Source organism: Falco rusticolus, chromosome 15 (genome assembly GCF_015220075.1).
Source record: "Falco rusticolus isolate bFalRus1 chromosome 15, bFalRus1.pri, whole genome shotgun sequence".
NCBI lineage: Eukaryota > Metazoa > Chordata > Aves > Falconiformes > Falconidae > Falco > Falco rusticolus.
The window spans coordinates 19,469,920-19,495,331 of NC_051201.1; the positions used below are offsets into that span (position 1 = coordinate 19,469,920).

At 38.4% G+C, this 25,412-nt stretch overlaps 1 protein-coding gene and 1 long non-coding RNA gene across 8 annotated transcripts in view; one reads left to right on the top strand and one right to left on the bottom strand.

The window, feature by feature from the left end:
- LOC119157794 overlaps positions 1-25,412 on the bottom strand; it is a 786,943-nt gene that overhangs the window by 694,718 nt on the left and 66,813 nt on the right. The gene's annotated exons all lie outside the window — the stretch shown is intronic.
- SLC6A2 (solute carrier family 6 member 2) overlaps positions 1-25,412 on the top strand; it is a 78,600-nt gene that overhangs the window by 24,398 nt on the left and 28,790 nt on the right. The window contains exons 3-8 of the mRNA XM_037409083.1: positions 1,852-2,089; positions 15,611-15,749; positions 16,569-16,703; positions 21,168-21,271; positions 23,831-23,955; positions 24,716-24,828. Of these exons, the coding sequence (XP_037264980.1) occupies positions 1,852-2,089; positions 15,611-15,749; positions 16,569-16,703; positions 21,168-21,271; positions 23,831-23,955; positions 24,716-24,828 (854 nt within the window). The remainder of the gene's footprint in view (positions 1-1,851; positions 2,090-15,610; positions 15,750-16,568; positions 16,704-21,167; positions 21,272-23,830; positions 23,956-24,715; positions 24,829-25,412) is intronic.

A 25,412-nucleotide genomic window follows, 5' to 3' on the forward strand; every position in this document is an offset into this window, starting at 1 on the left:
CTATTTTTAGCTATATTATTGCTATGAACTCTAAGGACACCGCTCCTAATGAGATGCTCTCATAATGCATGCAATTAAAAATATACCCTGTAACCTTTGCAACACAGTCTGTTTTCATCTCTGCATTTTCCACGGTCTGTTTTAAGAGTGCATAATGTGTAGTGCAGCATTACTTTCAAGAAAAGCTAGACCTAAAAACAGGAGAGCAAATTCATTCCTGAACATTATTATGATTTCAGAAGTGACAATTAAGATACATTTGATCCAGTATTTTTTAATCTTGATATTAAAGTTCTATCATTGTCCTCCTGAATTGGAAGAATTTCACGAACTTTTTTTAAACAGAAGTCATCCAATTTCAGTGCAACTTCTATTATTCATAGTTAGTATTTCAACATTCACATTAACATTTAAGAACTACTCCCTTGGGTGATTTAACCCTTTGCTCCATTCTATGGATCATAACGTATTGCTAGAGATTGAGTGTTAATGTACTGGATTCACCTAAGCATCAAGGAATTTCAAGATCCAGTTTCAACTTTACTTTCACAATCTTTTCTCTGATGTTAGGGATGGAAAACTGGTCAATGTATTAAAAGCCTCCTGAAGAGCAAAGAGTAACTTTGGTATATTCAACAGTCTTTGAACTGCCAACTCCTTCCCAGTCAGCATCTGCTCCTTATGCAAATTTTAAAGCAAGGATTAATACTCAAAGTGTGTGCTGCTTCTTTGCTTTACCAAGAAATATGAAAGCCTAATAATCCCCAACTTCTAGGCTTCCAGTGCAGTGTGTTCAAAAAACAGGTGCTGTGACAGTACAGCAATGATAGTCATAAATCAGCTGTAGTCCCTACATGTTGTATGTAACACATACAACATTGGGGTAGGATTCAGAGAGCAATGCTGTGCACATAGTAAAGGAAGAAAGATATGAACCAAGGTAAAGCTAGCTTCCTGAAAAATTCTGGCAACAAGTTTTCATTCTGCTCTGACATTAGTACCAAAGCTTCCCCCCGAAACCATTGGAAAATGTCTGTTTTCATGAGGAGGACATGCACTCTCTGGGGCTCTCTCATGAAAGGGACCCTCCAGGCACACTTCACAGTACAGAAAAATACAAAAGTCAAATGTTGAAAGTCAAAAGAAAATGTTTAGAGTGGGAATTCTGTAATCCTGAGGAGATAACAAAATGGTTTGAATGTCCACACATGGCTTAGCCCCAAGCTTGATATTCACCAAGATTTACTGGCATGCCCAAGAACCACTGGGAGCCCCTCAGTGGAACAGCACAGACTGTTTCATGCATGTTTTGGACCTACTTACACACTGACGGAAGCCAATCTGGAGAGTAACAATGAGAAAGAAACAGGAGAGGGATCAGCATCTGTTCCAAACTAGCTCAGGGTGGGAATGTGAGGCACAGGGAAACTTCACTTAAGTCTCAAGCTTTACTTTTCCAAGAAAAGTTGCCAAGGACTCTGACATTATGAAGATGAAGTGAGTTTCACTCCTAACATGGGCTTGCAATCTTCTGCATTGGAAGCAAATCAGCAACGGAGTTGTACAAGAGAAAATTCTGACACTGCACTGCTTACTTTATTTTTCTGGCAAACAAATGGGTTGGCTAAAAGCCAGTTATTTTCCAAAACCATTAATGTAACTTTTTGTTTTAAGGTCAGTGATACGGTGTTTACATGTGTGTATGTAATGTGAAAAATTCCTTTTATTGGTGTGAAGATCTAAAATGATTTTCAACCATGTATGGCTGAGTTTAACTACTTTAACTATGATGTTTGCATATGCTGTTACATGTAAAACTCAATGTGTAATCTAGTTTTCCTTTGTCCTTAGGTGTAGGCTATGCAGTGATACTCATAGCTCTTTACGTGGGTTTCTACTACAACGTTATCATAGCTTGGTCTCTGTATTATCTATTTTCATCATTCACATTTGAGCTCCCCTGGACAAACTGCGACAACAGTTGGAACAGTCCAAACTGTACAGATCCCAAACTCTTCAACGCATCAGTGCTTGGCAATGGTACCAAATACTCAAAGTACAAGCTCACTCCTGCAGCTGAATTTTATGAGTAAGTATTGAATTGCCTCTTCTATTTATTCAAAATTCCATGTCTAAGAATGTTTCCTCTGGAAGGCAAAATAACTTAGCATGCAGCCTTCAGCATAGGCATCAGAAGACTAAGGTTAAAATGCAGTTGTAATGTTGATCTGTATTCCTGTGTGATTAAGACTCTTGCCTCTGTGAACTTTGGTTTCTCCTGTACAAATGCCATACTCACCACTGAACAAAACGGAATTGGACAAAAGATGCAGACCCTCCCCAGTGTACCACTTCTGCTCCTACCAACTTTTTCAGGGCAAGGAAACACAGCAATATTCCAACAAGGACAACTGCATGCCAACCTGAGCTGACTTTAAGGCTTTAAAATAATAATTTGTGCAACAGGCTTGGCCTATTTCTCTACTTGCAAAATATCTCAAAGCAGACCTCTGTTTGCTCAGCTGCCTCAATAGTTCAATGAGGCGAGATGAAGCACAGAGCAGGAGCAGAGCACCACAGATGCAGTGAGAGCCCAGAGTTGGGCTTTTTCCAACTCCTAACCAAAAGAACATTCTGCAATATAGGCCAAGACAGGCAAAGGCACACTCAAATTAAACACTTGGAACCAAAACCAAAAAGCTATATAAATTAACAACTGATCTATAACACAAAGATATCAATCTGTCTATAAATAATTTCATTAAGGACCTCCAGGGGAAAATGGGATTTGGTTAGGATAAAGAAAGGAGGATGGGCATCAGGCTAATGGAATCAGCTGTTTAATTAATCTGAATAATCAATTAATATATCTGTGCTGTGAACAGAAGGATATCAGAGCACACACCTGCTGAGCAGTGAGTCCAACCCTGTAGAAACAAAGAGACACTACTGTTCCCAGAAATAACCTAATGTGTGTTAAACCATGCCTTGCTACAGTAGGGGTCTTCAGATCTGTGTTTATAGCTCTGAAACATTTATGGCTGCTATTTCTCCTCTGAAGACAGCCCAGTGAAGGATCAGTAGTGATACACAGACTGTCGGCAGGGGTTTGGGTAAACTAATCTCAGTGCTCTGAAAACAGTAAGGGGGGGTCAGTTCAAAGGAACTCACTATGATGGCAAATAATGACACCTAGGAAATCTACTGCCCTTACAAAGACAACATATGATGTGTTCATAACTCAAATGTAAAGACAGATCATTTATAGCAAAAGGCTATATACACATGCAGTCTGTTAAAGAACCTGACTTTGAAGTGAACTATAAGAAATTATACATTCAGCATCTTCAAACAAAGAACTTCACTGTTACGGAACATGTTTGAACAGCATTTAAAAAAAGGTTTTCTTTATAATTGTCTTGTGTTTAAGCCTTTGTAAAGCAAAATGCAATCCCTATATTCTTGCTTTGCTCCTTTATGATTTAAAATGGTTCTATGCATCTTCTGTTGTCACATCATGCTTGGGGTATGATTTTGACTGTAGTGGGTGAGGCTGTGGTAGAACCTATTCACAATGTTTCGATTTAGTTCCACTGATCTGGGGAACAGCTCACTTTGTGATTTTGTCTGTAAACTGAAACTTCAAATATTAGGGTTCTTTCCTCACCGTGAAATAGATTCAAAGTTCAGTTTTCAGAAGGTAAGAAGAAATAGGGAATTTGACATTGCATTATGCTTTGAACCCTGAATTTTGGGGCTGTCATTAAGACCCTAGGCCCTGTACTTATTAGCAGCTAGTTTATATTGCAAAAATGAGAATAGCCACTCATGTAACACAATCTGTAACATCTGCTTCCCCAGCTGTAAAAACAGGGAATCACAAGGGGCATTATGTTCACTTATCCAATATTTGGATTAGCTCATCAAGTCCAGCTGTACAGCTCAGGTGTGGACCCAAACTCATGCAAAGTTTTAGTGTATTCAGATCCAACCTAATAAAGACAGCCCAATTCAGAAAACGGTATTTCTTCTTTTATTACATCAAATAACTCATTCCCATGGCTTTTTTACAACATGGAGACCTGAATCTTCTGATTATAAAGATACGTATTATGTGGAACAGGGTCAGGAAATAGAAGCGATGTTGTAATTTTAAATTTGCATCAGTATAGAGGGTTTACAAAATGATGCACCATTTTTGGATGCAGTATATTAAGTAATAGTTCAAGTAAAGGTCTTGACTGGCTACATTCCCTCTGAAAACCCCTTCAAGTAAAAGCTGAACTCTCCTTTAAGAATATTGCGTGTTCTTATAGCATATTGCACGACTGCTTGAACAACCGCTCAACTTGACCCCAGTGTTTGTGTAGGAATCACACCTGATTCTTCTTGGTAGTTGGCCAGTAGTCACTTCTTAATCAACAAATCTTTGCTAAAGGAGACTACAGTTCCTGATGGATTAAGTTTGTGTCAGGTCAGTCTATTCCTTACAGCTAGAAATCCTAAATTATTAACCAGGTAGCTAATTGATCCTTCCTCAGTAATGCTGTGGATGAGTAAGAGTTTTTAAGTAACAGCACCATGAAGACACTGGTTTCCAAATTCTAAGATTATGCTTACTTTCTTAAGGTTTGTACTGCTATCCAGCTGTGCAAGACATTAGCAATAACAGAAGCAATTATTTTTTGGGCAGTAGGTTTAATACGGCAGATTTCAGATTTTGAGTTTTTATCAGTTATATAGAGAAACAAGGAAATAGAGCAGCTAGTTTTATACTATATGGAAATCAAATTATACCACTCAGACTTCAGAGGGATACCTATGGAAACCCAGCACTAACCCAACAAGGTGTGATAATTAGCATTAAAACAAGGATTGATGCCCGCTGTAAAAGTAGCATAGAAAGGGGGTGATTTTATTAGTGGAGGTGAAAATAGGTTCCATTATTCTACTTGGTACTACCAAGGCATACAGGACACCATCCAGTTTGGAGTATTTGAGGCCATGTTTTTAACCACAGTAACTAACATAACAAGAACTTGCTGCTCTGTGTTACTGGGATGTACTTCAGGTTATGGAAAACTTAGTAAGGATGCTAAATGTGCCCAAGCACTGAAGTCTTCAGCCCCAAGGCTACATGGGAAGTGGTAAAGCCTGAACTTGGTTCTCTAGGTTGTATATTTACATCAAGAACATATACAAACTTTTGCCTTCTGGTGGGCAGGCTGAACTGGAAGCAAGGAGACCAGAAACACCAAGCATCTATTTTGCTGTTGGAGAATGACAGAAAGGTACTTCCAAAACAGGCCACAAGCAGAAAGATGGTGTGTTTACCCTTAAGAGAAACAGACACTTCTCTTTGGGACATGGCTCCTCCACACAAAGCTGGCCTGAGCATGAGTTTAGAGTAGATTATTTCCTAAAACCATGCAGCTGCCAGAGCTGACTATCTCCACCAGTACAGGAATAAACTGTAGGAAGAGGTGGAAGTACTGTGCTGGGATAGTTCATCTAATACTTCAAGAAAGGCACCTCTAAGTTCAACAGAAATATGCTGATTCTCATCACTTACACTGAGTGAAAGAAGGGAAAACTTACTAAGAATTGAGGCCAAATCTTTCAGCTATCCAGTATTTGGCAGGGAGCGAAAGCAGGGACAAACCTCTAAGCCTCAGACTTGGAAGAAATCACTTCAAATTGCAATTTCCGTGCCAAGGCAGTGAAAGAAGGACTTTGACAAACATATTTGGCTTTTGTTTTCAAGCCTGAAGAGTTAGGCAGTAATTCAGCTAGAAGTGGCTCTACACTTAGGCTTTCTAGAGTGTTTTGTTTTATTGAGCCTAGTTTCAGTTGCTCAGGCTTAATTCAGGCCAAGGTGCCACTGACATCAATGGGGCAGTTGGTTACAAACAGCAAGGAACAGGACCTCTACAATACTTCATTACAGGTGGTTAAAATCAATTATAAAGTATCTGTACACTGCAAACTTAGCAAAGCGAGCACTCCAAATTCTGATAGCAACTGGTGCCCTTCTGCTAGTAATAGTCATAAGAGAAATCCAGTTAGGAATAAAACATGAATTCCACATTTCTTTGGAGGAACACATTAATTACTTTCCTCTTCAGTGGTTTGGAATTAAACATACAAAATGCAAAGGACCTTCTATCCTTTCAACATATGTTAAAATAATTCATTATAAACATTTTTTTGGGAAGAATGGAAGTGCACCACTGTAAAAAAGCTCCCCTAAATACTCCATATCACTCTTATTTAAATATTCTATCTGAATACAGGCATACTTTATATTTCTTCTCTCTGTTCTCATGTCTGGGAAAAGTTTGTTACCATCTTGCTTTCATTTACACTGACAATTAAAAAATACCAGTTTGGAGGAACAAAAGCACTATTCTCACGAGGTACTGTGCCTGTAAAAAATCATGATCTGTTGTAGGAACAAGTCCTGGCAATTTTTTAAACAAAACAATGAAATTGTCAACAAATGTATCAAGCTACGGCTATTTTCCTCTGATAGTACTTTTTCTCAGGGCTGTAATCCATTCTTTCTGCATAAGAAATAAAACACATTTTTACAGGGAATTTTTTGTGCCAGATTCAGTAAAGGAAATTCACAGAATTCACAAGTCTGCTCAGCTGTGAGCAATTGCCAAAAGCTACCTAAGAACAAGGAATAGAGACAGTGTTCAGTCACAGCAGTCTATGTCTATCATATTTACAAACATAAATTTATGAGGAGCCTGTGAACCAACAATATCCTGAAAAACTCTCACCTGTACAGCAAAGGTCACTTTTATAGACCCATAGGTTTGTGCTTTGGGGTACAAATCTTCACAGAAATACCAGCACAGACCAAAGGGTCCACATAGTCCAGCGTCACATCAAACGGAGTGATCAATGCTATGTGCTCTAAAGGAGGAGGCACAAACCTATCCCTGTAAAACAACTGCGAAGCAACCTCTCCCAAAAGAGAGAAAACATGACTTCGAAAGTAAGCATAAGCAATTCTGCCTATAAATGTTTATAAAAACTGAATTAGAGAAGAAGAACTAATTAGAGTGGATAGCCCTATATTCTGCTAATCACAATTGGTAAGAAAAGATTCTAAGCACATGCTAAACAATATCAGCATTTCTCAATAATATACTTCTTTTCTGGACAAAAAACCTCCACTGAAAACATCTGAAGATTCTTTAAGAGGTTTCTTCATGTAACATTCATAACCTATAAACCAATTGGAGAGTTTGTAAGCAATGAGAAATTAAGAATCTCTCTAGACATCTAGACTTATTCATCTTTTGCACCTGAATTGAAAGAAAAGTTATCAGATGTCTCTGAGAGATTTGAAGTTGGGTAATAGTCATCTGTTTACCTTCATAGATATCACTCAAGCACAGACTAACAATAATTCTAGACAGGTTCCGTACCTTCACCCCTAGAAAATCCCCTGAATGTAACAGAACTCCTCCTCTGATTTCAGAGGGCTTAGAATCAGGTACATTATTAAATACTTCATGTGGGAAATTTCATGGCCACGTGGCTGAAGCAGCAGTAAACAAGCTGCTTTAGATATCAGTTCTATATGAACTGCACAGGCATATTTGGAAGTGTTTGGGTGCATTGCTTATACATCCATAGTCTGAGACTAACATTTATATGCATCTCTACACACTGTATATTTACTTTTTGACTGTTTTCACTTTTTTGGACTCAACTAAGTAACTCAATCTTTCTCTTTTTGACTCAGTGCACAGAAATTTCTGCTACAAGTCTTTATGTGCATAAAATAAAAACAGCTTTTCCCCAAATATTTACATGTGCAGCTTTGAAATTTACTTTTCACATATGTTCACGTCTTCACATTTGTTGACCATTTACTTACACAAAGAGAAAAGAGATTAAATGTGAGTACAGTGGAAGACAATACATATCAGTGTGTACACATGCTCTTAGGCTTGGACAGCTTTATGGAAACAATTCCTAAACCACAACACGCCCTTATGTAGCAAGTCCAGAAGACTGGAAGAATGACCACTTTGCCAACTTAAGGTTGCAGGGGGGGTGTTATGAAACATTGTAAATGTCAGGAGTTGCACATCATGATGCATGTAATTGGCTTCTTTTGTGCTAACTTGTAGGAGAAATTCTAACTGCTTATCTTTACATACAGATTCCTATGTATTTTGGTAGTGGTACCAGGCTCTGAGCAATAATTATAGTACCTGAGGTCAGTGCTGCAGCACCTCCCCTATATTACCTTGTATGTGAAATACTGGCAAGAAGAAGCAGAGCCCTTCCCTGTGGAGCATCTCCACCTGCACATACTGCTCAAGGCAAAACCAATAAAGGTGTCACATAACTAAACACCCATTTATATTCACCTGTTCCTCATCAAATGATCTCTACAACATAGTACTGACATTGTATCACCAGTAGTGTTTACATGCTGCTTCTTATAGGGGAAATGTTTGCTCATCCAAAGCTATCACATCTGAGCATTAATCCATGAAAAGGTTACAAACCTAACCTCATTGCGTAAAGGACTCAGCATTACAACAAATGTCAAACCTAAAGTGAGCATTCATTTGTTTAAATGTGCCAGCGGTCCTCAGTTTTTGATGCATGGGCATTCCTGGAGTTGACTTTCTTCTGGCAACTTGTGTCTCTCCATGCAGCTCTCCTGAAATCAGTAAAGCCTCATGAAAGCTCAACAGCTTCTTTGGAGGGGCTGGGACTTTTCTTTCATGATCCTCCCATCTAGGGCAATGCACAGCCCACTGAAAATGCTGACTGAAGAGCCATTCAACTTGCTGACCCAGGGCTAGGGCAGTTGGGAGCACTTGTGCTCTACCTGCTTTGCCAGGTATCCTCAAACAATAAACTTTTCCCAGGAGTTCAGTATTCATTAGATCTACGAAGGGGTGAAATTCAAGCATTTCCATTCTACCCGCAAATCTCAATATAATGGGTTTAGAAGCAGATTTTGAAATACTCTTATTTTCAGAGCACTGTGCAGACTTGAATGTGCTGATGTGGCACAAATAGCAGGGGAGGTCAGAAATATTAAGTTAATAGGAGAATTAAACTGAGTAAAGAACTCGGTAAGTTCAGATAAACATTCTCAGTGAATGAAGAATTTAGTCCTAGTGGCCACATATAATTTCAGGATTCTCATGATTCAAATTGTGCACCATCTCATTCAGTACAAATAATAATTATATGCCACCCAGGGTGTCACTGGTAAATTATCTTTCTGGAAGTGATTCCAAAAAACCTACCTTTAAGTCTATTACACAGCTCAATTCTCCAACACAAGAGGGAGCTGAAATATCTTGAGTAACAGAAAAACCCAGACAAAGGGGTTGGCAAAAGACAATGCAGCATCCAACAGATTGGAGTGAGCACTTCCAGCTGAACCCAAGCTGGCTGCTGCAGAGCCCCTGGCATGTCTCTGAAGCATGCCCAGCACTCCAGGGTGGGGGAGAGTTCTGTAGTGCACACGTAGTACTGCGCGTCAGGTGGCTCAGCACCTCTCTTCTATGTTCTTGGCTGTAGGAGAGCACTCTCCTGTAGCCAGGCTGTCCTTCTGCACTGCAGCGATGCCATACTCCGAGCTCTTTACAAAGCACCTAGAGGCACCCAAGCGGCTCAGGCAGCAGCTGTATGTATGGCAGAGCTGGGTCTGAGCCAGGCTAAGCCTGTTGCAGTTGCTGACTTCATGTGGAGCCACTCTGCTGTCTCCACACCACACCCCTAGCCCCAGAATTACAGTGAGGAGACATTGGTGTTCCATCTGCGTGGAGCCAGCTTGTCTGCAGGGGTTGTACCACAAGCTGGATGTAGACCTTGTGGGCACGTGAAAACAGTACAGCTGAATTTAAGCAGTGCTGTACCTGAAGTAAGAATACCTGGAGCCTGGCAAACTGTGCAAAAACAACTCCATCCACACCTGCTTAATATAGATAGCCTAACCTTCCACAGATCAAAGAACCAACCATCTTAAACTCTGAAGGAAACTGTCAGCAACGAAAACCGAACTATGGTTGCCCAAATACATAACACAGGAGATGCACGTAGGACAGCCTTCTAACTGAGCACAATTATAATGCTTCTAATTGCTTTCTAAACTGAGTACGTAAATTAGTTTCTATAGACTGCACACTGTATATGCTGACAGTCCTTTCAGCATCTTCAATCTAATTTGCATTAAGTTTTAAATCGTAAAAAACCTAGTCTAACTACCAGAATAGGGAACAGAGCCCAGGAGAGTAGGACTATATCTATTTGTATATTAGCTAATTTACTCATACTTACTTTATGCAAGCCATTTGGGTTTGATCCCATGAAAGTAACTAACTTCTAGAAGTACCTGGAAGTTCTTAGAAGTACTTCAGTTTTTAGAAGTACTTACTATGTTAACAAATACATTTGTTAGTTAACATACTAATATGCTGACAAGGTGATGACATTTTTGGGATCTGAACAAATCTGATAACACATCTAAAAATTGTTTAGATGAATGACACCTTTCTATTGATCCCAAAATTTAGGCAAATAACTTTTGCCTTTAATAAAAAGAGAAAGAACGAGCCTATAGAGTTGTGTAATCATGTTTGGATTGAAACCTAAAATTATAATTGATTTGGGATTCAAAAAAAGAGGCCTACTCCACCACCTTTAACTTGACTTGTCTGTACAAAACCTTCTAAAATACAATAATGTAAATCCACCTAGGGATGAATAATACAAAAGACTTCTTAGGAAGTCCTTAGAAAGAACCAGTCTGACAAAAAAAGTCTAGGAGAATTCTACACAGAACTACAAGAATTCTTGCCTCCTGTTTCCTGGATATGGATTAAATGTTTTGGAGTGAACAAGATACAAAGTAATTTTCAGATCACGACCCTTGGTGTTTCTTTTTCCTGTAGGTTGGTTCCCTGTTTATATTACTGCTTCCATAAAGAGTATGTTCTACATTGCTCAAAGCAGAGACAAAGCAAAGGTTTATAATAATCCTTATTTTATACAGATGGGAACACTAAAACAGAGATGAATTTATGGTTCCAACATTACCTATTATTAGGACTATGACTGGATCCTTCATTTACTGAGTCCCACTGGGCAGCTGCCCCCTGCCTTCTCAATAATTTGCTTTTAGTAGGGTTTCTGTGTCAATACCAAACAGCTGGGCTTCCTGTTGGCTCTTCGAGATCTGACACCAAATTAAAGAGGACCAAAGTGCTGCACGAAGACAAAACAGAAGACAGTGGTACCAGCAAACAAACCACTGTTCACTGATTTAAGCAGAGGTGAACTCATTTCCTTTAGCTGAATGCAGTGTGGAAGTAAGGCAAGAATTGGTGCCAGAGTTACCTGGTGACTAGGGGAATCTTCCCAGCAGAGAGCACAGGGAAGGAGAGAATAAGAAGAAATCTCCCAAAGAAAGAAACTGGAATCTCTGAATGCAGCTTCAATCTGAAATCCCTTCACATTCCTGCTCCTCTTGCAGATAGGCAGAAAGACTCCTGGGACTCATATTAACAGTGATGTACAGTCTCAAAGTCGTTGCAAATGTAATTTACGCTCCCTTAAGTGGAAAGAAGTCTTAGCATAAATCAGGCTCCTTTGCACAAATCCCTGATTAAAAAAAGTGAATTTCTTATCTGTAGTATATGTTCTTTGATTCTTGGTGCTGTACTAACTAAATGTTGTTAGAACACTGACTAGGGTATCAGAGAGTTTAAATAATTTGTTACCTCCTCTTGTATTTGACTCAGCATAACATAATAGGTCCTTGTTCTACCTTCTGTCAGCTCCATCTGTTAATGTTTATTCTCAGTCTTTCCTCCATAATATTTTTGTCTCCTTTTTGCAGTTATTTCTCATCTACTTTCATTCTTTTCTCAATAACAACAATCTGCAGGCAAAATACTAATTCTAGTTGTCTTACTGCCTCTGATTTTTCCTTTCACTTTGACTCAGAGTGCTGATTTATGACTTTGTTAGCAGAACTGGACAGAAGCTTTTACCGAAGATGTTCTCAGTAGCTTTGGACATAATTTAAATAAGTTGACAGACAACAGAGGCTGATATTACTTGGTGCTCTATCTCCTCTGGTTCCTTGGCTTAGGGATTTGTGCCATTTTCTCTGTGACTGGTACATGTCTCTGGTACATTGGGAAATGGGACAATCCAGCAGCTAGTGAAGGCAATCTCAGTTCAGGAATGGATGCTGGCCACATTGCATTATTCTGATGTAATATCAAAAGGCTGAAAATTCAGGTGTTTTGACCTCAGAGCTTCCTGAACAGGGAATCTTGCAGGATCTCTTTGTGGCCAGTATAAGGGAAGTGACCGAGTATAATCTAAAGGAGCCAGTCAGGGATTTAAGAACTCAAACTGCCTTAACACAGACAGCCTAAAAGCAGCCTCAGCTGCTCCTGAAATAACTACTCCTTGGTGTGAAGTAAGAATAATCGTGGTATAATTGAGCTAAGTGGATTTTCTATAGCATCACTGATGTATGCCAACTTGGATGATGATGATAAATGCAAACTTATTTTCAAATTTGCCCTTCTCCAAAAAACGCCTGTTTTTCGAAGGACAAAAGGACATTATGGAGCTATATCCTTCAAACCAAGAAGGTTTAGTCTATCTAATCCTTTGGCTGCTGCTTCTCTCCTTCATCTCTTCAGACATCAACACATCTTAACCTAAATTGCAGTCTAGCACTAGATCTTTCATACTTTATGGTGCCACTGGAACAGAAATGTAGCTTCTACTAGGTATACATTCATGAACTACTTCCCAGAAACCCTCAAAAAGGGCATCTTTCAGAAAGCTTCTATGACTTATCTTCAGAGGCCACAAAGAAAAACAAAAAAGAAAAAAGGAAAAGAAAGAAAAACCTGCCAGAATTACAGCTCAGAAACAGCAGCTGTCTATGAAGATTTCCTTGCCTAGCTGCCCAGTTACACAGCTGTTTTGACTGGTTACAAAAGTATGTTTCTCTTCCTATTTTATGATCCTTACCTTGATTAAGGGAACAGAACTCTTGGACTGGAGGTTCTCCTGAAAATCCTAGGAATCCCACATTTCAAATGGCAGTTCTGGCAAGTGTTCCGAACAGTAAGACACATTGCTAGCTGCTTCTTGGAAAGCAAACACACAAGGAAGCCGGCTTCTTTACAAATCCGGAAAAATATTTGGGCAAGAATAGCAAAAAGTTAAATGAGCACAAAGGCGGCAAGTTCAGATCCAGTTTTTCGGAGCAGACATCTACATATCATAATCCAAGGGACTTGCTTTACAACATCCAGCTCTGACAGCGATAGCAGTGTAACTGTGATAGCACAGACTGCCAACCCCCCCCCCCCCCCCCCAGGGTCCTGGACAAATGTTCTGATGAGAAACCTGTGAAGCTTTTCCTGGCTATACTTATCACTGCCCAAGCTGATAAGTTTAGAATGGAATCAGGCATCCCTGCCCAGGAGCCACTTCAGTTGTGGATCCTCTGGGAAATTATACTTCATTAGCAGAAATACAAATAGCTTTCATTCACACTCTAAGCAAAGGTAGAATGAAACCTATCTATTTATTTACATTTAGTTAAAGATAACATGTTTTTACATGAGATATCAAGAAATCTGCCTCTATGTTTCACTGTTTCCACAGGTAACAGCTATATTGTTATAGAGCTATATTGTTGTATAATACCTGTTAAACTTACCTTATACTTTCTAAATAGGAACATTCTTGACTATATGCCACAAACACACGGTCACTACCTTTTTAATGCCTCACTTGTTATTAGCCTTACTGCAACAGAAGCAAATCAGTTGCTTAATTTAGGAGGATGCTTTCTACAAGTATCTTTTATCCAACCTGGGATCAATCATAGAAACAGTTCAAAAATACAGCATTTCTTATTAAACATGAGAAACTACAGAAGCAAAACTATTATAGTTCTTAGCTGATCATACCTTGATGTTTTAGGGACCAAAACAAAATTGTATGCAACTCTCCTATCAATAGAAGGATCATTCTAACGAGCCTTAAACTGTAGAAACATGCTGGGAAAATTAAGTAGTGCAGAGATTTGTTTCGGTTTTCCCCATTTAAGTTGACACAGGTTTGCCTGATCTGGGAACCTATTCAACTATCTCACTTATCTCTGACTTGATAAGACAAGTGCTTAAGTTAATTCTGAAGCACCATCTATCTGCTAAGAGATTGTACAGGGACAGCCAATGGAGCTGGAATTAAGACACCTCAGGCTTCAGTCTCTACGTGTCTGCAGCCATGCAGAGCAGAACACTCAGTATTTCAGTTTCTCGAAAATGTAGTTATCTTCACAAAGCATGTCAAGGTCCTCCACTGAAAACAGCTTCTTTGATTGGATTTGTTTGTACTATCATGGTGCTAAGAGAAACCAACAGAGATCAACTTTCTGTTTTACCCAAGCAGTGCATAGTAAATAAAAGTTGACAGAGAAAGGGGAGGAGGCAAGGAAGGTCGTGACCATTTTATCTGGATGGGCACTGAAACACTAAGAAACTGAATCCCTGAGCCAGCATCCTGTAGATCCATATCAGAACCAGGAGTTATCAGCAATTTAGCTCTAGTGCAGGGCTCTAGCCACAATGCCATTCCTCTTTGCAAATACAGCTTTCAGTAAAGCAAAATATTTCTGCATTTTTTAGATTTGTAAAAGGAGCAAGAGACACTTGAACAGCATAGAACTGAGTTAAAGGATGGGAGATCCACTATAACATCTCTCCCATATCCCTATGCCTGTTGCACACAATGTGTTCTGACAACTCTAATTGTAAATATTACCAGTCATGAGGAAAAACACTCTTTTCTACACTTCCAGTTCATTTCACTGTATAGATCTCTAAAAGAATTAGCCTTCCCTGGTAAGCAACAGAATTTCTTCTGCTATCACTCCACTGTCTCTGTAAACAACACAGAGCACTATATCTAATTTAAATTTACCAACTGCTACTTTTCCTATCCAACCACTTCTTTGTAGCCTCACAATAGCCCGTTGAAAAAGAAATTGAAAGTAACTTTGGAAGTGCTCAAGTTGCAAGAAGCCAATTGTTTGCTTATCTAGAAGCACAAAATAATTCAGATTGAAAGAGGTCTCTGAAGGTCATCTCATACAACTCTTTACCCAAAAGCAAGGCTAACTGCAAAAGTAAATCAGTCTGCTCAAGGCCTTTACTGGCCAAGTTTTAAGATGTGCAAGGATGGAGATTATGCTGCCTCTCTGGGCATCTATTCAGCATTGAAACAAGAATCAGTGAATGAAACTTCCAAAATCCCCAAATACTGCCTGTGAAGGAGGGAGTGCTATCATTATGGCACTATGGTGCTACACAGATGCTGATGGGCCCGCGAGACGATAAAGTCATTGTGGGAAGAAGTGCAGTACACGGCTTCACAGAACAGTTTTCACTAACTACTAGCGATACCAGTAGGGCAACTACTACTGCAGTGCAGTATCCATTTCTGCTGTCCACAGGATGAGATATGTAAAAGCCTTTTCCCCCCAGTGACTTCGCTTTGTTTCTGTGTATCTGGTATGTAGGCGAGGAGTTCTGCACCTGCACGAAAGCCGTGGAATCCATGACCTTGGCTTGCCTCGCTGGCAACTTTCCCTCTGCCTCTTGGTGGTGGTAATCATTCTTTTCTTTAGTCTGTGGAAAGGCGTGAAGACTTCAGGAAAGGTAGAGCTAATATTGTCCTTCTATCTCAACTACATTCTTTGTCTCCTTTAAGAATTCTCCTAATTTTAGAAAGCAAGAGGCTAAATCACTGCTTCTGAAGGATCCTCAGGGAGCAAACCATGTGAGAGGCCTTCATATATGTAGGGTGGAGATACACAATCCTGACTCAGTCTTTATTTTATTTTATTTACAAGTTTTGCTTGTGTAATATTCCCACTGGAAGTTTTATTAGCATATTCTTTTCAATTCAACGTCAGTGGTCTCATCCAGAAAGTATTTTGAAAGACTTCAAGTTATCTTAAACGTGCCTCCTATTCTTAGCCAAATGTACTAATGTTTCAATGGTTTAAGATGCTTTGTTTTTATTATATAAAATGCCACAAGAGAAATACCTGATGAAAGTAATTTGAAATTACTCTTTGACATCCCTCAGAAAACACCTCAAAAGAAATTCTAAGGTTGGATACACCAGAGAGCTTTTTGTACATTTTCATGAAAGTATCACTTAACATCAGGCACTAAGTGCACTTGTTTAACAAATTAATATATAGCTGAACAGCTAATCAGCAGTCTAACACACACTGGTAATGTATAAGCACTCTGAGTCTTCTGTTTGTCCAAACTGTCTCCTACTGGCATCTGTAAACATACATACATACATACTCATGATACATAACAGCATTTTCCCCCAAGACATCCTATAAAGAGCTTCTTCACTGGAATGAACAGACAAACCTAAGAAAGCGCCAGCTGTAGCTGTGTTTTTCTTAAATCGCCTGTTAACAGTTGATTAATCTTTGGGATCTCTGTTGTCTGCAGGTTGTTTGGATAACAGCCACATTGCCTTATGTTGTATTATTTGTCTTGCTAATACATGGAATAACCTTGCCTGGTGCATACAATGGAATAAATGCATACCTGCACATAGATTTCAGAAGATTAAAAGAAGCCACAGTAAGTGTATTCTTCTGCTCTTATTCCCTTGTTATTATTAAACCTGTTGCCCCTGCTATTAAAACTGAAAATATTAGAGCTAATTTCTGAAATTTATAGCCACACTTCTGCTTTTGCATAAGCACTAGTCCACTGTCCCTGATAGTCTACCTTTCCAACACTCTCCATAACGGGACTATCTCAGCCTCAACCCAAACTCTTCTGATCACAAAACACCTGTATGAGGGCAGTTTCAGGTGTGGCAGTCCCTTAAGTCCACGCTTTGACTGTACATGCTATAAATTGCACTATCCCTTATACATGAAAACTGAGTCATGGAAAAAAATTAGTTCTCAAGAAGCTAAGAATTTCCTCAAGAAGAAAATCCTGCTTTTTGAATCACTAGGTTAAATGTTAACCTAGTAAACAAAAATCCTGGCCTATGTAAACCTTGCTAAACATCCTAAGTCAGGACAAACTCACCTAATCAAATCATGCTCCTTCATACAAAAGAGATTTTCAATAGTACTGTATTGCAAATAAGCAAATTCTTATCTTACTATTCAAAGTAACGCCCATTTCACTGTATCATTTAACAACATTGCAAGGCATCCTCATTAAATATTGCCTAACCAGTCAATTTGTTGAGTACCCTGGAACCAAGAAACAGTTCATCCTTGGTAAAGCAAGATCTACGAGTACAGTTACTAACTCATGAAATTACCAGCATTTCAGACCTACAAAGAACAACGATCTGGTGACCACAGAGACCTTACTGCTGTGCTATTCTAAAAATATCGTAAATCATTTATAAGGCAGTGGTAACTCTGTGGATGTGTCAAGAGGCCATCCAGATGTTTACAAAATGAAAAAGTGAGCACATAGTTCTACCAGAGGGAAATGAACTGTACTGAAAACTTGCTGCTTTCAGAAATGTCTGTAGTTTGTACATACTTGCACTGTATATTCTCTGTGCAACCTATCTTGATTTTTCCTGAATAATTAAAGTTGTGTGTTAAAAGTGAGTGTTAGAATACAGACCTATTTGACACACTTTTAGCAAAACAATCCTTCCTTGCTTTTGTAATACTAAATTTGGGAACTGGCATTTCTTCAACAACAGAAGTTATCACCAGAACCCGGACCCCATCTCACTCTATTTTGCAACAGTCAAACTGACCTTCAGATATGGGACTTTTATTCACCTTTGTCACCAAGGCAGTAGCCACCTCAGTAGCTCACATTTATGCATGCACATAAGTACAAAGATAGAAGGATGAACAAAGGAGGTGCTTAAATTTTTCTTACATATTTTAAATGCTGTTTGGGAAAAAACATCACAAGTTCAACTAGATGCCTCTGGAGCTGTGCCAGCTTGCATCAGCTCAGAATCTAGGCCTCCATAATCATAGCTGCCTTCTGCTTTTGGAAAGATATTCTGTGTGCTGCTCTTTCTTGGCTTAATACTGCTGCAGCTGCTATGATCACCCTAAAGGTATTTTTTTCTAAGACTAAATTTTTCAGACCACAGGAAAGAGTTGATCTAGAATAATAAAAGACCAAAGATCAGTTATAAGGAGAATTTTCACAAACTGCTTTGCCACACCAGTCTTTCTGCTGCTCAGAGACTGGGATACCTGCTGCTGCTATAGGCTTGTGTGTTTAATCTTTGTCCTCAGGCTCCAAAGAATAGACTCCTGCTGCAGTTCTCTGTCAATGTACCCCTGAATCTTTCTGATATATGATTATTTTTTTCCTCCCAAAGTATCTAACAAAGAAACATCATAAGTTGCCAGCAGTAATGACCTACAGAGGGCTCTGCCAATGCTCTTCTAAAAGACCTTAGAGCGTCCTGATCAGTGCCAAGGTCTACCTCATTTTATAGGGCCACATACTGCACAGCAAGCCCTGAGACACCTCAGTTTTTAGGGACATTGAATCCACAAAGGCTGCCTCTACAAAAAGAGGAGAAAGATATTTACCTGAGGACCTCTTAACTAGACCAATGCTAGCTATGTTCCTTGCTGAAAGTCCAGCAGCTACAAACCCACAATACTCTCCTCCACTGCACAAATGAATACACTAAACATCTGTGTGAAACAGCAGCTACCTTTCTGTTCTGCTAAAGGAATCAATGTTAAATACAGAGTTAAGTAAGACATGAGGAAGACACTTGCCTTTTCATACACCTTAACACATTTCCTGAAGATTATACAACATCTGGGTGTGCACACAATGTTTCCTCTCCATACAGCAGAGTAATTCTTTAAATCCACATACACAAGACAGAATATGCAGAGAAGTTATAATGGCATAAACAACTATGAAGAAAGATGAAAAGATTGATGACTGCCTCCTGTAAAATGTTTCTATTTTTTTTCATTTTTAATGCACATAAAAACATCCTACCATAAAATATATTAGACTATGCATCAATCAGAAGCCATTCAGCTGAAGTGAACAGAGAACATGAGCGTGAACTGCAGAAGAACCAGCCCTACTATCTGTTTCACATCCTCCTTTGTTATAACAAAGAAACTGTTTTGCATTTATCGTAGTTCTAAAGGAATTTCTGGTTTCTGCTCTTTTTTCCCTTCACCTTGATCTTCTCAATTTCTCTCCTGATCAGCTACTATGAGCCAAGACTCTTACTCAGCAGATCCTTAAACATATGCGTAACTCCTTTGGTAGGCAGCAGGTGCTAACCTCTTACTTGAATCAATAGCACTTAAGCACATGCTTAACCGTGCTTGAATAGTAAGAAAGGGGAAGTATAACGAGTACAACTCCACTGGCAAGACACAAAAGAGCTAGGGAACCACTAAAACCAAGTGCCTTATGGTGGCAGCATTCAGATCTAGTTATAGTTTAAGTAAAAATTATTTTGAAAAATCTCAGGAACTTTGTTAACACCACAAGTTATGGGAAGTTTTAAAAAACAAGAAAAATTATAGAAGGCTTTGCATCCCTTCTCCTACATTCTTATCCACATAAACACTTTTCAGAGAGTACAACCCTGGTTTGAGCTCAAAGTTTGTGTGGAGATAGAACATTAAGATCTAACTGGGTATATAAAAGGAATGAGCAAGGAATTAATTTTACAGAATTGTTTTGCTAGTTAGTAAAAGAAATTCATGATAAATAAAAACCTTGTATTAACTGCATATTGAGAAAAGTCATATCTACCTAAACACTAGTTTGCAGTAAACACATCATAGATTGTTCTTCATATTATCCTTCCAGTAATTAACTCTCGACAGTTCATAAAATTTTCCCTACAAATCAAGAGTTCAATAAATGGCTCACAGGCTTCAGCAGGCAGTAGCTGAAAGCATCTATCATTTATGTTGGAGAAAAACATAGATCACTAGCATAAGTCCTTTCATATATCATGTTAGGATGGGATAAGGCAATCTCTTTCTTTCCACTGGGCCAAATGTGAAAGCTTAGCATTAGAATCCCAATGCAGATGGAACTGCTAAGTTGCTTAGATCTGTTAAAAAGCCACTGCTGAATACATTGGATCTGATTTTGTAGAGATGGAGGGAGATGAAATTCAGAGCTTTTTGTAGTCTTGTGCACTTGGCAGATTTAGTCAAACATTGAAGATCTCATTTTGAGAAATGTTGAGTATAATTCACTCCATTGACTTCCCTATCCTTGTTGAAGATGCTTGTTTAAATATCTCTGCGTAACAACTAAGTGAAACCCTCATTAACCAGGGTAGGCTATTTTTAAGCTTCTGATTCAGGAGACCAGCACTGTGGCATTGTTCCCAACTCTGTCTGCACATCTTGAGTGGATGTTGGACTGGAGGGTCACTTTAGAAAATGTTATAGCATTAAAAACATGTTTTCTTTAGTGGACAATTCTTAAAAGTACCTAGCTGCATCTAAACTGAAATTTGATTACTATCACAGGAGTAACTCCATCGTCAACTAAGTGGGAAAGGTGATAGATAACCTGCATGGTTCTGCTCACAGCATGTCAGGCTTCAGCTTCTGAAACAAGAAAGCATCATATAAAGTGTACTAATGGTCCCATGAAGAAAGCTCTCTTGTGGGAAAGAAAATGTCCTGTAACTCTTGACCCATTAACTATTTTTAGTTTTCTTGTTGTACATTCCAGACTAACTTGGAACAAAAACTGTTGGAAGTGTATTTCTGTCACCCAGAAGAAAAATAATGTAATCATTTCAGTACTCAGTAAAAGCTCAGAAGTACAGATCCAACTGGTACACCCCACCGTAGTAGCAGTGTGCAGGCACTGAGAACCTGCCCCACTGCTTTGGCCCTTACCATTTCACGTTAAGCCATTCCAGACCATGACGTCACATGGAGCACATCTCATGGGCGCTAAGCAGCACTCCCATAAGCTTGAATGCTGATCATTTTTCCAAAACCAGCTGTCTTGTACACTTCTTGCATTTCCCTGATGTATCTTTTGGTTCAAACTGACACTGACAATGTTGGTGTCATTATGCAGGTATGGATTGATGCAGCTACTCAGATATTTTACTCCTTAGGAGCCGGGTTTGGCGTTTTAATTGCATTTGCCAGTTACAATAAGTTTGACAACAACTGTTACAGGTAAGACTGCCTATTCTTTCATTATTATTTCTGAATGATACTATTTTACTTGTAACTGCAGCTGGCATAAGTACTAAGCTTTCTTTTTATCTTCAGTTATTTTTTAATGATGGTCAGTCTCATGTAGACATAGCAACCAACCCAAATCTTGAAACACTGTCTTCCTTACTAAAATTTTAGTAACAGGAACCTGCCAAGATATCTGCTGTACAGCAAAACAGAATGGGATTAGGTTTGACTTTAGGCAGCTGTGTAAACTGTGCTTGTATTTGCCTTTCAAAAGTACCATTAAGTGCAACAGTGAACATAGGATGAAATCTTACTGCTCCAGGAACTAAAAGCAGAAGGATTCTAGTTTCCAGAAGTGTTTCTGTGCTTTGGGATTGTATTTCTGATATTTTATCTTGAGCTCCACTTTAGGAACGCACTTTAAATCAAGTCAGTTTGTGTTTTGCTGAACCACCACCATGGAAATTCAACCACAACTGCTCTGCACCTTCGGAGAACTTCCAACATTTAAAGGTCTTGTTGACATTCCATTTGGAATGAAAACAAGCATCACTTTAAATTTTCCCATGAAATATAAATTCAGAAAGTACATGTATTAGAAATACATTGTAAACTGGAGGATGGCAAAAAAAGATGTTAAAGTGAAAAGGTACAAGAAAATATATAGATTTGAACTACCTTGAACAGAATGAAAGTCAAAATCATGGAATACTTCCACTGACTTCTGAGAGCTTTAGGTTACCAGCTGATTATTTGCAGTAGGTAATATCACCAGGTTTGAGAACCCTTCAGTTAAAATGCTAGCCACAGCAGTTTTCCAAAATAATGTTTCTCATCTTCTGCAAATAATTTCTCATAGCAGCTCCCTATATAATTGGCTTTATTCTGTATTCTAATTTTGGTCTGAAATGGAAAAAATCCTCTTGAAACTAAGAAAACACCACAGACTATATGTGAAATCATATTATTTAGTTCTTAGCTTAATGTATTTGTTCAGTCTTGCTTCATAAACCTTTCCTTCCCTGTAAGAGTAATCTGTGCTTTCATTAAATGCTGTGCTTTAGAACTAAATACTTCGTTCTAACCATAAAAGCAAGCTTCAATTCAGTAGCATTTACAATACTTACAAATATCCTTCTGTTAGTCAAGTAACTCCATAATGTCCTGACATATTTTGTTCAAAAGGCTTTTTTAAAACAGAAGAAACTGAAAATATTACTGTTTCCAAATGAAGGACAGGATGCAGCACCATACTGTCTCACCTATCCTTCAACACACCTTCCTTGAGAGGAAGTGTCAGTGATGTAAGGTAGGGTAATAATACTGAAAATCAAGACCAGAAAATATTAAAATCTGTACTTGAATTGTGATCTAGTTTTAGATGCAAAATAATGAGAGCTATTTCAGCTCAGTTTATAATGAGATAAGCATCACATAATCCAGTTATTGACTAAGCAAAATGAAGCATTAGTCACTTGCATAAGAATGATTTTGAATTGTCAGATACAAGAAATACTGTTGCATCTTATCAGTGACAAATACCTAGGAATATTCCTCTTTAATAACAGAAAAGACTTTGGGTTTATGGGTCCAATCTGGTCTCTCTTGATCCTGCAGTCTTCCCCCAGCAAAACAGTTTAAAAACTGCAGGACATAAATTCTTCAACATTATTAAAGTAATACAAGGAAGAGGATGAAGCATGGTGTGTGCACCTATGTTTTTGGGTAGCATAACTGATGAAAGGAAATAATATTTACTTTCTGCTTATTAAAGCACTGTTTGGCTTTACTGATGTTCATAGAGCCATGTCCTCTGCTCTAAATGTCACATGCAACAGATTACATGCTCTTGTATGCAGGTTAGGTAGACATCTAAAGATATATGGTCTACTTATCTTCAACCTAGGATTGGTATTAAGGATTATTAATACCCAGGAAAACCCATACATTTGTCATAACATCATGGCAGATTGATTAAAGCCAGAACTTTGTACAATCATTACTATACGATGTACACTGGATAATATTTAACCTTTAAACTAAATTCAACAGTGTAACAACTGATAAACAAGAGTTGTATTTTTTTCAGAAGAGCCTAGTTGACTTTGTAGTTGAAGGAACCTCATTACAGATTAAAGATGATTATCCAGTGCCATGGCAGCACAGTTTGCTAAAAATGCACTCCTGGAGTTGTCTGAAAGTACTCCTGAATATCTGCTCACACCAACTGACGAACAGTAAGGCTCTTTCACTTCAGGCCACTCTCTTGCTATGTTACAGGTTCTAGCTAGCATTTAGCATGATGACATTACTCTTTAATACATTAATATTTAATATAGCTTTGTTGATTTTTCTGAACAGAATTCAGTTTTTAAATCAAAATTGTAAACAGAAGTAATTTACTAGCATAGTATGCTGATATGATCTTTTGACCATCAGCATAATTGCACAATTAATATTTCCACAATAATCTTCCTACCACTATAAGACAATCCCCGCCTATTATTAAAGTGTTTTTTTTTTTCACTGGGTTGTTCTCTCCATCATTAGGGATGCTTTGCTGACTAGTACCATTAACTGTGTCACAAGCTTCATCTCAGGATTCGCAATTTTCTCCATATTGGGCTACATGGCTCACGAGCACAAAGTTAACATTGAGGATGTAGCCACTGAAGGTAGGAAGTTAATTTTATACTACCCCTTTTTGTTCACCATTTCTTTGAAAATGCATTTATATTTGTTTCAGACAAGTGCATGAAAATCTCATGGAAGTGATCTGAATTAACTTACTCTGTGTATAAATGCCTTGCTGAAATGTGAACTCTAAACTGTATTGATTCATCTCACCCCTACTGAATTGAGGTTCCCCAACATCCTGCCGCTCAAAAGTTTGGGCTATGCACCAAACAAGTGTTTATCACTGCACAGTATCTTGCAAAAGTATTTCTGTTCAGTGCCATAGGTCACTGGTTTGATGATTCTGGTAAGCTTAGCTGTAGAGTCCTTTCACTGGTAACAGGCCACCCATGATTTCAGTTCCTGTATAGAATCATAGAACCATTTAGGTTAGAAGAGACCTTTAAGATTATGGTCTCTTCACATCAGAGAGTTTTTCTGCCAAAGAGCAGACATATAGACAGTTCCTTCTCTACTACATCGCTGAAAAATAACTAGTAAGGTTGTGAATGCCATAGAAGATTATTAGAAGTTGAAAAGAATGAGATAACTTACATTTTTTAATACAAAACTGTCATGAGTACATTATTGAAGTATTTTGGATATATTTTTGTTATAACAGCTACTCAGTGTGATGTGGACTGATGTAAAAGTCAGCTTAGTCATAATTTATCTTACTAAAATGAACACTTTCTGAAGCTAAGAAACATCATTTAGCAATACTTTTTTTTGTTTTACTTTTTTTTTTTCCTATTTCAGGAGCTGGTTTAGTTTTCATCCTGTATCCAGAGGCAATTTCAACTCTTTCAGGATCAACATTTTGGGCTGTGGTATTCTTCATCATGCTCCTTACTCTTGGCATTGACAGTTCTGTGAGTATTTTTCCCGTCTAGCCTTTACTGTTATATTCTATAACTGGAGGGGTACCAACCTTAAACAGGGGGCTTATTACGTTTCAAATAAACATTCTATACATTACTTGAAGCTGTTCTCACAGTTACAGCCAACATAGCAACATTACTCCTGGCAGTATATTTAAAGACACAGTATTTAAGGTTTTGGGAAAAGATCAAATCTTTTACAAGCCACCAAATGAATAATCACTGCTTCTTTTTTATAACCTTACAGAGGGTCTGTTCATCAGCAATTACTACTATTTAAAGGTATGACCCAACATCACTGCTAGGAACTGTTACTGCTACAAACCTGCAACAAGGTTTTGGAACTTTACTTGCAAAACACAAGCCACAGTAAGACACTGAGTAGAACAGTTTCTACCAGAGATTTTTACATGTGCTGAAATTTATTAATCTGCTCAAGACAGGCAATGTCTGAAGGTATTCTGATTTTTTTGTACAAGCAATGATACAGAATTTCCTGTAAATTTAGTCACAATTTTAAAATCACACCTGAATAGTTCCATAGTGGTTTCATTTTACTATGATCTTACTGAAAA